Below are 15,711 nucleotides of genomic sequence, written 5' to 3'. Positions count from 1 at the left end.
TAAGTTTTTTTGCACTATTTTTAATTAAATATGAGTTTTAAAGGACAGTTGTTACATTCACGTACTTTTACAACATACTCATCAGTACAAGTTTTGAACAGACCGCTTTGTGTCTCGTACATCTCACAGAATTAACGGCTTGAGTTTTGCATAGGCTGAGCAAATATAAGAAGAGCTAAAATATAATACGCTTTTCTATTCTGATTCTGGCTTTTTATTTTATTTTTTGCAGCAAAAAAATAAAATGGAATAAACATTTTCATCTAAAATTTCTGTTCCATTTTTCCGTCTGAAAAACTCCACGATCCAGACACCTTTTGAAAATATCAGCAAAAATATTCAGCACTGATAGCAATTAGTTGATTTCAGCACAAACCTTCTCCAGCGCCGTCATTTCCCCATGACTGCTGTATTTAAATGCAGAGGCTAAAGGTCGCCCAGCTTCTTAAGTCGCAGATAACTTTCGAGGATGGAATAAATAAATACTGACATTTGGAGATGATTAAAGAAGAACGTTCAGAGCCTTGTTCTGTCCGTTCCTCCGGGGGGTTTCGGTTTGCAGATAATGATGGTGTCTCTCAGTCCCAGGTGGCCGCCTCCACTGCCCAGAGCGTCATTACGGCGTGCTCAGAGTTACTCTGGCCAGAGTACTGCCGGGGAAACGGGTTCAGTCAGAGTTTTTGTAGTTGGTGAACAGGTTGTAGAGGACTCTGAGGGTGGATTTCAGGTTGAGGTTCACCACGTCTGCAGGAAACATAAGCAACAATTGAACTGATTACTTTTAGATTGCTCTTACACAAAGGTTCTTTTTCCACATTGCGAGTCTGGTGCGCGATAAGCGCCGGACTGCTGTCCTTTGAGCAGCTTTAAACAGAGCCGCAGCCTAAAATAGATCCCCAAGAATTTGCAAAATGATTATCGTGTGATGTATCACTCCTGGCTGAGAATTTCAGAAGCACAAAATAGGTTTCTGTTCTTTTTTGGAGGCGTCGCAGTGTGCCACATACACGACTGAGCTGAATTAATCATTCTGGGTCTGGGTTAATCGGGGGACCAGTCTTTGTTCGGGATCTCACTTGTTGCCCACCATGAACCTCGCGATGAAAGAATCCCAGCAGCTGGGATTGCAGGAGCTGGAAGGAGCTGAATTAGTGTAGATGTTGGGAACAGAGTTGATAAGTAGTAGAAGGAGAAAGAACATTTACACTATGGCTGCACAGGGTGAAATAACATCAAAAGACCTTGTAAATAATTCTAAGATTTATACTTATGACTGTAAATCTAAATATGAAATCTACATGACAATAGTTGGCCATAGTTAATAGATAGCTTGAGTTGCCATCTATTATATAAACAGAGGCAAGGGGTGAGAAGCTCAGCAGGACACAAATCAAGTGGTTGCAGATTAAGCTGAGATCACCACCTACTGGACGGTCATGGTAATGACAGTTTCCTGCACACTTACTGACTTCCCTGGTAAAGAAGTATTAAAAACAAAAAACAACCTTAAAGTTCATGAATCTTTTAATTCAGTTATATCTTTACCACATGTATGCAGTGGGTAATAAAAAAGACAAACCTTTAAAGGAAAAAAAAAAGTTCTTGTAAAGAGTCCAAGATGCCATAAAATGTTAATCTAATTGCAGAAAAAGGCTCACAGCATCACTGATTCTCCACCATACTTCAAAGTTGTGCTTTTCTATATTTACCAGGTTTCCACTAGAGCCTCATTTTTTATGAACAGGTATAATCTATATGCTACTGCAGTGAAGATTAGGTTATTTTTAAAAAGTTAAACTCATGCAATTCATGTTAATTGGCATTAAAATTGTGAGTATTTTTCTTTAAGGAGAATTTACTCTTAATCTGCAGTAATATTGAGGCGGTGAAATGCTGGAATACCTTCTGGTCTTGCCTTTGGTTTCTTCAGGCCTCCGTCCTGCATCAGCTCAAAGGCAAATGCCACGTTGTGAACCTAAGTGGGAGCAAAACTGGCAATTAATATTTCTCATCTACAAAAAAAAACAAAAACAAAATATGTACGTATATTTCCTAATTTTCTATAAGTGAGACAACCTTCTGCTCAAAGCTTTCAGGAGTGAGAAAAAAGTTGTAGAGAGGGACAAAATAGTCTTCCAGCAGCCCCATCAGCAAAATCAGGTACACTCCATCAGCAAACTAAAGGAAACACAAACGTCTTACAAATATGTATAATAGACACATTAAACATCACACATCATGAAGGGTTTCACTTTAAAAATATCATCCAGTCAAAAGAATAAAGAAATTAGTTAAATTGTAATGCACAATGTGTTTTTTTTTTAAATATTAGACAACATAAAAATAACACTGCTTTCTTAGATGGGATGTGATTTTGAAAACATATCCATAAGCTACCTGAGACTCCAGCTCAGTGACCTCCAAGTTCAGCTTGTTCAGGTGTTTGTTCACGAAGGTGATGAGGGACTGAAAGGAGAATCCAAAAACTGTTCAGCATTTTTACAAAACATTCTTTAATAAACGATCTGAGCTCTTGTTACCGTTTTCACAACGTTGAGCTTGTCGGGCGCGTGATCCAGCAATGTATCAAATGCATCCCGCTCTGCTGGAAAGCAAAACAACTTGAAGGAGGTACAAACACTGACTGATGATGACTCTGAGGTTTTATTATTATCTGATTAAAGGTGTTTTGCTATTTTGTTGTTTTTGTGTCTGTGACTGAAGTAGCACATGTTCACTTCTAGGTTGACATGCAAGAAGAACCAAAACAATCTGAATTAAGATGGTTCATAAAAATCTAGGTCTTTGAGCTTTTTGCACGACGTTTCGGATTTCTGTAACTTACCAAATCGCCCCAGCATCATTCTGCAACAAAAATTGAGCGAGAGAAATTACATAATTAGTTTGTTCCTCGGCTGCAGGCACTAAGCACTTCCAAAAAGGCCCATAAACATGTCTCAGTAGCTCTTACTCTGTGGTGCTGGTCAGTTCTTTAGCTACGACAGCAGTCTGCAGGATTCCTTCTCTCTTCTGCATGAACACAAATAAAAGTTGGGACTTCAGTAAGTAACTCGTATTGCTGATAAAGAAAATATCGACCACAGTTTTAATTTCAGGAACGTTGTTCCTGCTTCTGGTTCTAACGTCAACACCCCGGCCACACCATCACATATAGGTAGAGAGAGAAGATATTTCTGGAATTGGCTCTCCAGGATTCCCTTTCTGGACGTTTGATACCGCGCACATGTAATTCTTTTTTACATGTTAAAAAAGTAGTAATTCTCCACTAGAAATTATGCAAATGACCCTTTAATGGCGTCATTTCATCTCATTTAATGCAGATCTGTCAACTCATCTTGCCCAATGCCTGAAGAGACCTGAGCAGAATAACCACGTGGGGGCGCTCAGAGTATTATCAGCATCTTACAGTGAGAAATGTACAAGTCTACCTCTTTATCCCCTTCAACAAGCCATAAGGTTCTTAACGCACAATATAAAACAAATGCATCTCAATAAACAGAAAATGGATAAAAGTTTCATTCGTTGCAATAATTTTATCCAAAAATTACAATTTTAATTCATTGTACATCAAGTCATTCACTGTATTTCTGTTTATATTAGCCACTACAGCAACGAGTTGACAGAAATCACAATTCATACATAACATTTGATACGGAAATGTCACCACAATCATCAAAGAGTTTACAATGGTTGACAATCATCAGTCGCAGAAATAGAGTTAAATGGAGAAAAACATGAAGGTATTAGCAGCAGTAGCTTAGCTTAGACTCAGTTGTGTCTATATAAAACTTGAATTTTACTTGCTGAACTGGAATACTGAAGACAAACTGAAAGAAAGCATTTAAATCAATAGTTTTACGACTCAAATTTATTCATATTCTTGCCTTCAGTGTTTTCAGTGACCCTACAAGCCGACCGGAACCTCACCTTTACCACCACCACCTGCACAGTCACGTGTTCAGGGAGTCTGATGGGAGCCTGGAAGTGCATGGCGAGAGCAACCAGCAGGTAAACGATAGCCACCAGGTTCTTTGAATGGATCGCTGCAGAGACGACAATGAAACACAAAATCATGTTGATGTTAACATGGATTTAATTAGGTAGAGCTGTGCAATACCAGGGAAAAATGTGCATAATTCTGTTATAACATGGCTTGAGTGACATGAACACCCAGATGCAGAGTGTTGACATCTTCCCTCTTTTTCCAGTTCACACCTCTCACTGAAAAACTTGCAACAACTGCCTGTATTGGCAACCAAACAGCTTGTTTGGGCCGTCTGCTCAGTTTCCTGTCATAATAGCAAATTTTGCTGCACAATAAATTGTCTCAGAACTTATTGCGATAAACAATAACATCATTTTGACACCATTTTCAAGTAGCAGAATTGTAATAATGGCATAAAAATGCAAGGACACACACTGCTGAGGCCATCGTGTATTCCTGTCTTCTCACACACCTCCACACTCTCTAGAGAAAGACTATGATGCACACACTATGATGCACACACTTTCATACTCCCTTTCATAAGGGAGTATGAAGGTGTGTGCAGAGGCAAGAATACATTACAGCTTAAATGGCCTCTCATAGTGACTGATCTCACAAATGGAAGGATAGTCAAACATTCATGAAAAATAAAAAGCTTTCCCAGAACGACGAAGCCGTTACGGACGATGAAATGGTGGCCAACGGGTGAGCAGGCATTATAGTGTACATTATGAATTAATAATGGGATGTTACTAGAGTTCATCAGGTACGCGTGTGAAGACAGACAAGTGAATACTTTTGGCAGTGACGTGTATCCATCTATCTAGGAAGTTTTTAGTAATACTAGTATTGCCCAAGTACGTTTAGCAGGAAATACTCATCATTTTAAATATGAAGACGCTCAGCCTTATTTAGCCAGTTTCACTAGGCCACAATAATCACTAAATCAAATAATCGGATCATAAACTTAAAAAATGTATTGTTTTTCTCTTTCTACCAAAAGTTGGATAGTAAAAGTCTTCAGACTGGAGTTTTGGTCTCAAGTAAACCTTTTTTTGAAGGATAATTTTGTGTGCTGCGACTTCATAATTTATTTTATTAGTTATTTCTGTTGTCTCGTTGATTTATTTGGATATTTAAAATGGCTTCCAGAGCTAATGTCAATTAGAATTTAAAGTTTACTGAACATTGAGAATGTGTTCTTGCATTATTGTGCCTTTGTTATCATTGTGTTACTGACAAATTGTCTCAAAACAACAATACTATTGTTTATCGCAATAACTTGTGCGACGATTAATCGTCCAGAAACATTAGTTATTATGACAGGGCTATGTGTCACACATTAAAATTGTACGTATATGTTTTGTGCGTTTACTTCAAGAAGTCACAGACTGAAAAGAGTGTCAAACTCACAGTCCACACTCCACTCCAGCGTCCAGCCGTGAGGCCTCAGCGTGTTGTTGACCGCCTCCAGAACCGTCTGGAGCTTCTGCTTCTGTCCGATCTCCGACTGGGTGACCTCCGCTACATTCAGCTTCCGACCCGACAGTTTCTCTGTCACCGACGGAGACAGGGAGAGTTTTAGGACTCCGATGCTCATCTGTGTCGATTCACATATTATTGCACATAGAAAGAAAGTAGCCGGCAGCTGAACAAATGCAACAAAGGACTTCGATTGCAAGAATGATGGAGTTTGAAACGGGGAAAAAAATCCCACATAACCATCCAAAAGATGTCTTGGTAGCAGCTGAAGAACGTTTGGCTTTAAATGTGAACTTACTGCCTGTTTTGTGTTCAACACTAAGAAAAACACCAGGTTTTTTTCATGCTTAGTGTTCACTAAAATAGACAGCTTGTCACAAGCCATTTGTTTTCTTGTAAGTATCTGGGTGTTGTGCTATATATATAAGCCAACTCTTTGGACTGAAGTGACCTGCCATACAAAGCCACCTGCTGGCCAACTTGTGTAAGTGCTCAGAAAAAGCTTCTTTTGGAAACCAACATGGACAACCGGCCAATCAGAAATCCTGAGCAACTTTTTGAATTCAGCTCAAAAATCAGTTTTACAGCTTTGACTGAATATATGCAAGTCATTTATTCGTAAAACAGATATTCTAAAATCTATCCCCATCAATGAAAATGTAAAAAATAACAAAAAACTTCAAAGAAAAAAAATTATTCACATAACGTAAAATACTGTGGGGTAAAAAATGATTACTACTATCTGATTTTCTTCTGAAATCTTTATTTTCATAATTAGAGAAATGACAAATAGGGGGTGCTGTTAAACATGCTGGCGCTTTACACCCTAAAACAGCCAAAACAAATCTCATCTTCCACAGCAGACACTCAAATAGAGCTGCTGACACATTGATTATACACAACACAAAATGAGAGGAACGTTTATTTCCTTTTTTATTGAACTTCAGGTTTTCAGTTTTCCCAATTAAATGGTTTCCAGAAATACAATCCTGGGGCTAATTGTGCTGCTGTTTCAGGAGCCATGACTTGTTAGAGCCCACATGGCAAACAGGTCAGCAAGAAACGAATATGTTTACATTTTTAGAACAGAAATGAAAACCAGCATGACTGAAACAAGCCTTAACGTCGTCTACCACAGCATTCCTCCTCTCAGGTTCTCTTTGTAACTCTGTTAGACATGCGACGGTTTCCTACCGAATAGTTTCTGCAGCACTTGTCCGTCGTAGCAGTCCTCCTCCAGGTCTTTCACTATGATCCTGTCCTCCTCCAACTCGCTGTTGATCCAGTCAATCAGCACCTGCATGATCCAGTTCGTGCGATCGGGGTGTTTTGTTTTGCTCTGAACATATTCAGCTTTTGTTTCGCTGCACAAAATCCCATTCAGTCTCATTTACCTTCACAAGATCTTTAAATTTAGGGTTTTCTCTTGACGTGGGGTCCAGCATGATCCTTTCAGCATTTTCTTCTGCGAGGAAAAATGAAGTCAAAACAATAAGCATGACACATGAGTTGAATGTCGTTTCTAACAACCTTTTATTCAAACTAGAAGGCGTTTTCTTTCCTCACCAGTGAGATCATTAGTTTATAAATATGACAGGTTTTCCTTCAAAACTAACTGTACAGCCGTCGATAAGACAAGCCTTTCCTCCCAGATGCGTCAGAGATTATTTCAAGGTTTACTGAGTTCAAGGGCATCCGCACTCCACCCTCTTTCACTTCCTCCTCCTCCGCTGTCAATCGGTTTCAGCAGAGTCATTTTCTTGACCTTTGAGGCCTGAATACCCTCTGACACACTGCCTTCAGAAATTAGCCTGAAGAACTGGAAGCAGTAAAAATCCCAACCGTAACTCGTAGTTAAATTTAGCACAACTGGACGCATGTCTCGGGTCCGAATGGTTCGTCAACAGCTGCATGTGGAGGAAAGCGTTCATACCCAGTAGAGTGTCCTCTGGATGGATTTCTGTCGCTGAAGGAAGCAGCGGTGCGTTGATGGCATTCTTCCCCTCCTCATGGAGATCGCTCACTGGAGAGACAGAAACAATGTGGAGAAATCAGGTCGATTCTTTTCAAGCAAGCGTGCTTTAAAAATGAGCAAGAGAAATTAAAAATATTATTTAAAGCAATGGTTCCCAAAGTGTGGGGGGAAGCAGTATGGATGAATGAAAAAAAAAAAAGCAGTTACACAAAAGTGTTTCACTGTAAAAATGGTTTGTAGTGTGTTTTATTGCAACCTCAAGTGTGAAATAAACTTCAGTGGAGTTTGAAAACAAAATATGTGTATGGTTTCATGTCTGGTTGATCGATGTGTGTGCCCAGTTGATTTTTTTTCTTCTTCTTCTTTCTTGGGGGGGATTTTATTGTAATCCATAGATGGGCCCAGAAAATCTTTGGGAACCACTGATTTAAGGTGAGAAGAAAAAGAGTACAGATAGTCTGGGACTTTCAGCTGCCAAACCCTTTGAAAATACTGTTCACCTCCTTTGCCTATGGTGGCGCTACACCAATGGAGGAAACATAAAAACCTCTGAAGAGACAGAGTGCAACTTCCCTCTTTGAAACATGTTGATCAAAATGGAGTGGTGTCAGATTTTAGTGATTGTAGGATTTTTTTTTTTTTTTTGTAAAAGATCACAAGTCATTTCACCCAAAGAAATGGCATGTTTTGGTTGCATTTACCCAGAATGCCCTGTGCTGTGGTCTGCTTTAAGCTTTTGGAGTCGTCTCCGGTTCCCTTGGCATTCACATTTACATTCAGACTGCACCAGAGGTCACTTCAACCGAACCGAGACCAGAATTTACCTATTTGGTCAACATCAGAGTTCGATTACGTATTCACACCTCCTCAAATGAACCAAACTTTCTGGGTAAACGAACTGGAGTTTGTAGCAGGCTACTGACTGTGTTTAAACGCCATTGTATACTTTATGAACCATAGTCTCTTATGACCACAGTGCACTCATCTAATTGCCACTTCCAGCAGGACAATGCTGTATGTCACAAATCTCAAATCAGCTCTAGCAGGTCTCTTGAACACGACAATGGATTCCTTGTCCTACGGTGGCCTCCGCAGTCACCAGATCTCAGTCCGAAAAAGGATCTGTGTGATGTGTTGGAATGGGTGATTTATATCAGTGATGTGCAGCTGACAAATATGTGGGTGGTTCTGATGGGGCTCCTAAGATTTCAAAAAAAAAAAAGGAGATCTACCACTGGGAGTACCTAGTAAAGTGGCCGGTTAGTGTACAAATTAAATGCTGTGCCTGGTGAAATCTGCACGCTCTTCCTGATGTGGATCTCCAAGCTCATTAGTTTTGCATCACATTTACATCTTTGCTGTTGATCACTTAGCAAACGCTTGTTCTGGTTTCGGCTCCGAGCTTCGGTCCAAAAGTTTCTCATATTTCTTACTTCCTTTTTCAGAAAAGATTGCTTCACGTTTACTGTCCAATCTATCAACACTACCAACAAGAAAACCTTCTCTGTAACCCTGGGAGTTGTTCGGTAGTGAAAGCAGCGTAATGACTTCAAAAAAAACAAACCGACACTTGCGAATCCATCTTTTGGCAGAATGCATTTCAGCTGGCACGTTTGGATGCGGACTGCGGCCATCGTCCAGGAGATGTAAGGGCTTTCTGCTCCTAATGGCCATAACGCTTTTTATCCTCCTGCTTTTCAATTTGCAGGAGAAGACGGGCGTCACAGGGAACAAACCAGAGTGTGTTTATAGCACAGCTAGAACAGTAACACGACCTCAAAGGGGTGAGTCATGAGATAAACAAAATTAGCCTGAGAAGAGGGTTCCCCAAAGATTTACTATCTGCTTCAGCCCTCTCATCGAGCCTTTAATCGTACTATAGATCAGCAGTTAGCTTAGTAATTACACATCAGACTGACTGAAATTCCTCATAATTGTTGCTTCCTGCCTGCGTGTCCATCTCACTGCATCACTGCTGCTTTGAACAGTGAGGGGTGCAACTGAGTGATCATAATGTTTAAAAAAAAAAAAAAACAAAACCAACTCATTTACTCAAGCAGTGCACTGCTGATTCCTCTTAAAAGCTGACATTTAACCAAGGCTGCACTGACAGCTCCCATTTCCCCATTTCCACTTCCAAGTTCCTAATAATCCAGCAATATATATATATATATATATATATATATATATATATAAATAAAATAAATCAGATTACCTTGCTTTTTTCTTTTAGTCCCACACAGCAGCCCAGCCATGTCCCCTCTCTCACCCCCAAAAAGAAAAACAAACCACACACCTGGTCCTCCTCAGAGCCGGCGAGGAAGCAAAGGAACCACTCGCAGAATAGGAACGGTATTAAATATTGAGAGTATTTTGTGCAGGGTGTAAGTAAGTTGCGATCGGTGCAACTGAGCAGAGGCAGGCGCGTCATCACGTGTTTATTTTTGTCACAGCTCTCCACCCCACCCACCTCTGCGGCGCAGCTACCAGACAGGTTCATCAGAGGAGGGTGTGTGTGTGTGTGTGTGTGCGTGTGTGTGACAGGAAGGGGACGCCACGCTGGAGGCAATTAGGTCAGAGCGCACAGGTTGGCTCTGGGATTTGGAGACTTTGTGCGCTTTGAGGAACAATCACGGGTAAATGTGAAAAATTGATGTCACTGCAGCCAGTGGCGCAACAACAAGTGGCTCTGCATTGGGCGCCGCGCCGGCGAGGGCGCCAAAACGATGGGAGAAAATTCTATTTCTAGAGGCATTTTCTGCATTCAGTAGCTGTTCATGCTTTGAAAACGAACTATAATGCGTCTAATTTGTACTTGAATCACAAATTCACACTCACAATATATGTTACATCAGTGAATAATGACTTATATTTAATACGCTTGCTGCAAATTTTATGGGCTTGTTACTACAACCAAATCCAATGTGCATGAGAATCAGTGCCGTGAATAACTTTTGCTGCATCATATAATCAGATGGGATGTGATTGTGTTCCTGTTAACCCACTTATTCTAATTTAATACACACAAAGCTTGCAACCATGAGCATTAATCTTCTAGCAGAAGCCAAGAAAGGACCTTCTGTCTACACGGATGATTGGGTTAAATGACGCCGATTTATCAAAACCACTGCAGGGAGGTTCCCTTTACATTAGAGACGGTCTACTTATAATCTGTGTGCATCATAAACAACGCCGTTAAGCAGATTGAAATCGACCTCCTCCGGCTGGGAAAGCGCCGCTTGACTGAGGCGCACAGGGGAGGATATAAATAAGGCCGCAGTATGGAGAAGCCAGACAGTCGGCCGCTTAAATATAGCGCCGGTTATTTGCATCCAGTCAGGAATCGGTGAGTAACAGCAGAAAGGAGAGGATGGTGTCCGAGTGGGTTGTACACTTCAGACCCCAAAGCTGGAATTCATTCAGCTTATTCCCCCCGTTATCTGTGTGTGAGAGCCTTTTTTTTTTATTTGATCTGATCATTTTCTGCTCCTTATAAAAAGGTTTTCTTTCTGTTTAAGCTGTAAAAGAGAGACGACGTTCCAACAACAACAACAACGAGTTTGATGTACGAAAAGAAGTCTGAAATGTCACTGATCACGATTTAAACTGAATATAGCAGGTTTATGTTTTGTAACAACTAGTTCAATTAAATCTACAATATAATAGGTTTGCTCAGTTTAACAAAGTCCTGCTGTTGGGTGTGATTACAGTTCCCTGCAGATTTTTTTTCCCACATTCTATCATGTTCCAGCTTCAAACTACAATATATCCCATCGGGTTTTCGATTGACGGGTCGACAACAAGCAGAGGTTAAGTGTGAAGTGGAAGTATAAGTCATGGTTTTCAATTTTTGCATAACAACGCAAAATCTGAGTAGCAAGACATGATAATAAACATCACCACAGCATGATACAGCCACCACCATGTTGTGTTAAGGTAACAATTAGGTCAAAAACAGTTTAAAGACACTGATCTATAACGTTCTCTAACAAACCTCAATACATTTTAGAGAATATCTTAATTTATACTGAATGCAGATATTACACTTAAAATTATGTAACTTGTTTTTATTTAGGGGTACCAATGTAGATGAGGGAAAGTCCCAAAGGATTAATAAAGTAATTTTTTTGTTATCTTAAAGAGGGCTGAATCTGCATAAAACTATTCATGGATTTTTATTTGTAGCCTTAAAAATTCATGACTATGAACTGTGTTGATCGGCCACATGAACTCATAAAAATATACATTCAAATTTGTGGTTCTAATAAATTTGTGCAAGCCACTGAATATTGCAATACAAGCTCTAGAATTTGGAAATAAAACTGAACTAAATCCAGTGGAAATTAGGTACAACTTGAGTAAAATCCTCCTTTAATAAAAAACATAATAATCACATAACAATGAAACAGAGTGCTATGTACTGTTCAAAACTTAATTTTCAAGTAAAAGGTTAAGTTAATCAAGAGCAGCCATACAGTGCATACAAAGTTTTACTAAAATAAGGAAGCATGTTACATGTAGAGCGTAATGACTCACTGCTGTTGCCATCCATCCTCCAGTCTGGTTATTTCTACAGTGCGTTGTATATTTAGGGTGTAACCACATTGTCAAAACAATCAGGATGCGAGAACGGCCTCATCGTTTTCCAGCGAACTGAACTGTCTGCCCACAAATTGATTCCACTCTTGTCGGTGAAACGCAGACTTCCTTCCACCTTATCGCTTCGCACAGAGTTGTATGCCATCGTCTCTGAAAGTCCCTGAGATAGTGACATGTACCGTCCTGTTTCACAGTAAAAGAAGTGCATGGCACTGAACCACATGTTGTAGTCACTAGTAAATGATTATTCAGCAAAAGTGAGAAAACTTTTCGAACAGTACAACTCATCTGCCGAGAGTCGGCTTTACACCACACCCGGGACGGCAACACGTCGTCTTCTGCCAGCAACATTGCCTTCAAAACCTACGACGCTCCCGTCTCTTTAAACATGTTCTATTCAACTGCTCTGTGTGAGTCCGTCTCACGCACATAATGACAGGATCCATTTATATGTCATAAATTATGAAATAGCATATTGCCTGGATTTATGTTCAATTATTTAAATAAAAACATTACTTGTGTCTTTGTTGACGGTCATGCGTTGACTAAAGATTCTTAATTGGACTGTTGAACCTGAAATTAGTGTACATTTGTGTAAGATGCGAAGTAGCGACATTAGGCACAAAGGGAATAAAATTTTATTTTGTTTGAACTATATAGTAGATTATTTCGGCAAACATGACTGAAACTGAATTACAACCTATTTTTAAGAGTATGGGACTATTTACTCTAGGGCTGAAATAATTCCTCGAATGAGTCGAGCACCTTGATTATTAAAATTCCTTGAGGAAAATTGATCTGCCTCGAACCTTCGTTCAATTATGCAGCGCACCGTGTTCCAGCCGCATCATCATTTGTGGAGGGCAGCGCTCTCACTTCCACCTATGAGTTGTTGTGAAGTGCTAGCAGCATGGTCATGAATTGTGCAGCGTTTTGGGGAAGAATAAGGATTGTAGAAGTGGTGCGATGGTTGGACTGCGACAGATTTTCTGACATTGGAATCATGTCAATTTTGGAGCAGAGAGAGAGATATTCAATCCCTCGGATAATCGTAAAAATACTCTATAAAGTACTCGATTACTAAAACATTCTTTTACAACAGCCCTAATTTATTCCACAACATTTTATCAATAATTGTTAATCATTTGAATTAATACTTTAGTTTAGAGTTGCATGTTTCAAATATATGCACAGGATTTCCTTTTTCAACTATTCTACGTCTTTGAAATAATACCTGAGCTCAGTTGCACTCCGTTATTTTCACGACAAGCAGAGGATTTAAACAACCAACTTTGAGATTCTCAATACATTTGTAGAAAAAGTCGTCATTAAGCTTGTACATGTTCACAGCTTTTCTTACCAGAGCATTTTATCAGCTATAATTCATGATATCTTCCAAGTGAGCACTTCTACTTTCATAAAGCAGATACTTATCTGGCTTGTGGTGGCAAGATACTTCTGATAGGAAGTATCAGAGGAAGGTAAACGTCAGTCAGCATCAGTGGTACCCACGCAACAAGTTGGTCAAATTTAGACTGGAAACAGATTTAAATCAGAGAAGAGGTTGGCAGAACGCATCAGGTGCTTTCACGGTGAAAACATCTACACTGATGGGCAGAGGACTGCAGACACTCATCGTCCACATTCATTTTTGACTTTTACTGATGAATTTGAATTGCTTTTTTGGGGGGAATTATTGTAGAAGAAATAAGTTAAGCGATTAAAGTATGACACTGATACATTTCCTTACTTCTGGCATACTCCAGGTTGGATATTGGACCTTGTCACAAAAGGAAGAATTTATTTAAAAGAAAGTTTTTTTTGGCTGTGACTTGACTTTTAAGCACAGTATAAATTTTCCACAGCTTTAATGTCAAATTCATTTAAAGAAGCTTAATATTAGCCCGAGTTATCCCTTCAGTTTTTACACCTGCTTATGATCACTGTCCTGTTGGAATCCATACTGGGGTTTTATTAATCCACAGCTACTGAACTAATGTGAAGCTCGAGACTTTTGAGACAGTGATCCTTTCTGATCACCAGAACCACTAGAGATAAACATGATGCTGTAGCTACAACTATTACAATATACATAGATTTGGAAATCCCATTCTTCTTGAGTGGGTGACAAGGTCCAAGTTTGTGTTGATGTTAAACTGATGTCATTGGCCGATGACTCGCGAGGCGTTAAAGTTGAAAAATTATCGCAAACATGCATCAAAACTGGTTTTGAAACACAAGTCTTTGTTTTGAAATCCATTAAAGTTATTTGCCGTTTCAGATAATTAAACCGCTGGCTGGATCTACCTAGAACAGGCGAGATCACCTCTTAGTTATTAATATCAATTGGACAATTCTTCATAAATTAATATGTATTTTCATTTTTTTAAAAGTCAGAAATGATCATAATGTGAGCTGTAACTATCAGCTACTATCTGAGCTTAGGCAACGGTGATTTTATTTTAGGCGAAGAACAACCAGGAGCATTTTTCTTTCTTTTGCCATCTCAAAATTAGAAAGAAAATCTTACAATTTAACCAATTCAAAAATCTTTTAGCTTCACATCAAAACCTTTCTGGAAAAGGTATTTAAAAAACAGTAGGAATATATGTTTTAAGAGAAGTTCAAATGAGAGAAAGGTGAAGCCTGGAATCCAGGGTTCCTCCTAAAACAATTAAAATGTCTCTGACCTCCTGCCGGTGGGTCTGCTTTAATGGAAATTGCAAACACATGGCTGTGAGAAAACACCCACACACCCACACCCACACACACACACACACACACACAAACAGCCTGAGGCTGATAAACCTTTGCAGCTGTCCTTTTGACCAAATCGCTCTGTGGATTTAAGGACATAAAAACTGCTGCTTAAACTCACAGAATAATAGAAACTAGAGACTGTTTCAAGTTAACACCCTTCCTGTAAGAGCTCACAGAGGATCTGGGCTATTTATACATCTTTACCTCATGTTGAATGCCAGAGGAGTTGCTGTCTATGAAGTCTTTGTTTATATAAATAGATGCCTTCCATGTTTCCCCTCTGGAGAAGTAAGTGTTCACTTTTCAGCAGCTTCACCGCCATCAAAACCCGTCTGTGTTCGCGTTTTAAGCACCGTGCCTACTCTGCCATGTAAAACCATGCGACTGCAGCACCATGGACAGAAACACAAGAGGGCTTATTATTACAACAAAAAGAGAAAAGAAGAAAAAACGCCTTAAAGCAGGAAAAACTCTGAACCGACTCACCTTCTTTAGCCCGTTTCTTCCGGACCAGGGTTCCTCCTAATTTCCCCAGAAAGGATTCGTCTTTTTTCATCTTTGCGGGCTGCAGGCTGGCAGATGCGCTCGGAGTCAGAGACATGCTTCTTGTTGCGGCTCTTCTCTGTGGGCCAACCCTTTATTTTTTCTTCTTATTATTATTATTATTTAACCCCCGTCTCTCTTATTCTCTCTGTTTCTCCGCTCACTCCTCCCAGATGTGCGTTCAGATTGTCCAATCACAGCCCAAACACGCGCACCGTCTCATTCGCTCTCTCTCTCACGCGCACACAGGCGCAGTGGTCAGGAGGCGGCCGCGGTGGTTTGGCTTTTAACGCAGATGATTCACACGGGAGGAAAAAGTCTCTATTAGCTGCGGCTAACCCACAGC

At 39.9% G+C, this 15,711-nt stretch overlaps 1 protein-coding gene across 3 annotated transcripts; it reads right to left on the bottom strand.

Annotated features, from left to right (window-relative positions):
• parvb (parvin, beta) lies at positions 1 to 15,630 on the bottom strand. Of its 3 annotated transcripts, none has more exons than XM_055028256.1 (13): positions 15,309 to 15,630; positions 7,422 to 7,511; positions 6,883 to 6,953; positions 6,683 to 6,785; positions 5,420 to 5,560; positions 3,949 to 4,064; positions 2,972 to 3,030; positions 2,846 to 2,865; positions 2,541 to 2,605; positions 2,398 to 2,466; positions 2,077 to 2,178; positions 1,903 to 1,975; positions 1 to 744 (listed from the first exon to the last, which is right to left on the bottom strand). In XM_055028256.1, the coding sequence occupies exons 1-13, from the start codon at positions 15,421 to 15,423 to the stop codon at positions 668 to 670; spliced, it is 1,101 nt and encodes a 366-aa protein (XP_054884231.1). In that variant the 5' UTR covers positions 15,424 to 15,630; the 3' UTR covers positions 1 to 667. The 3 variants fall into 3 exon arrangements, with proteins under 3 accessions (XP_054884231.1, XP_054884240.1, XP_054884248.1); XM_055028265.1 differs by having other exon boundaries at positions 2,541 to 2,602; XM_055028273.1 differs by lacking the exon at positions 15,309 to 15,630 and adding an exon at positions 9,679 to 9,882.
• Between the last annotated feature and the right edge of the window lie 81 nt (positions 15,631 to 15,711).

This window comes from Poeciliopsis prolifica, unplaced genomic scaffold (genome assembly GCF_027474105.1).
Source record: "Poeciliopsis prolifica strain line A6 unplaced genomic scaffold, Auburn_PproV2 SCAFFOLD001, whole genome shotgun sequence".
Lineage (NCBI taxonomy): Eukaryota > Metazoa > Chordata > Actinopteri > Cyprinodontiformes > Poeciliidae > Poeciliopsis > Poeciliopsis prolifica.
The sequence above is the reverse complement of the archived record's forward strand: the minus strand, read 5'-3'. Positions and strand labels throughout refer to the sequence as shown.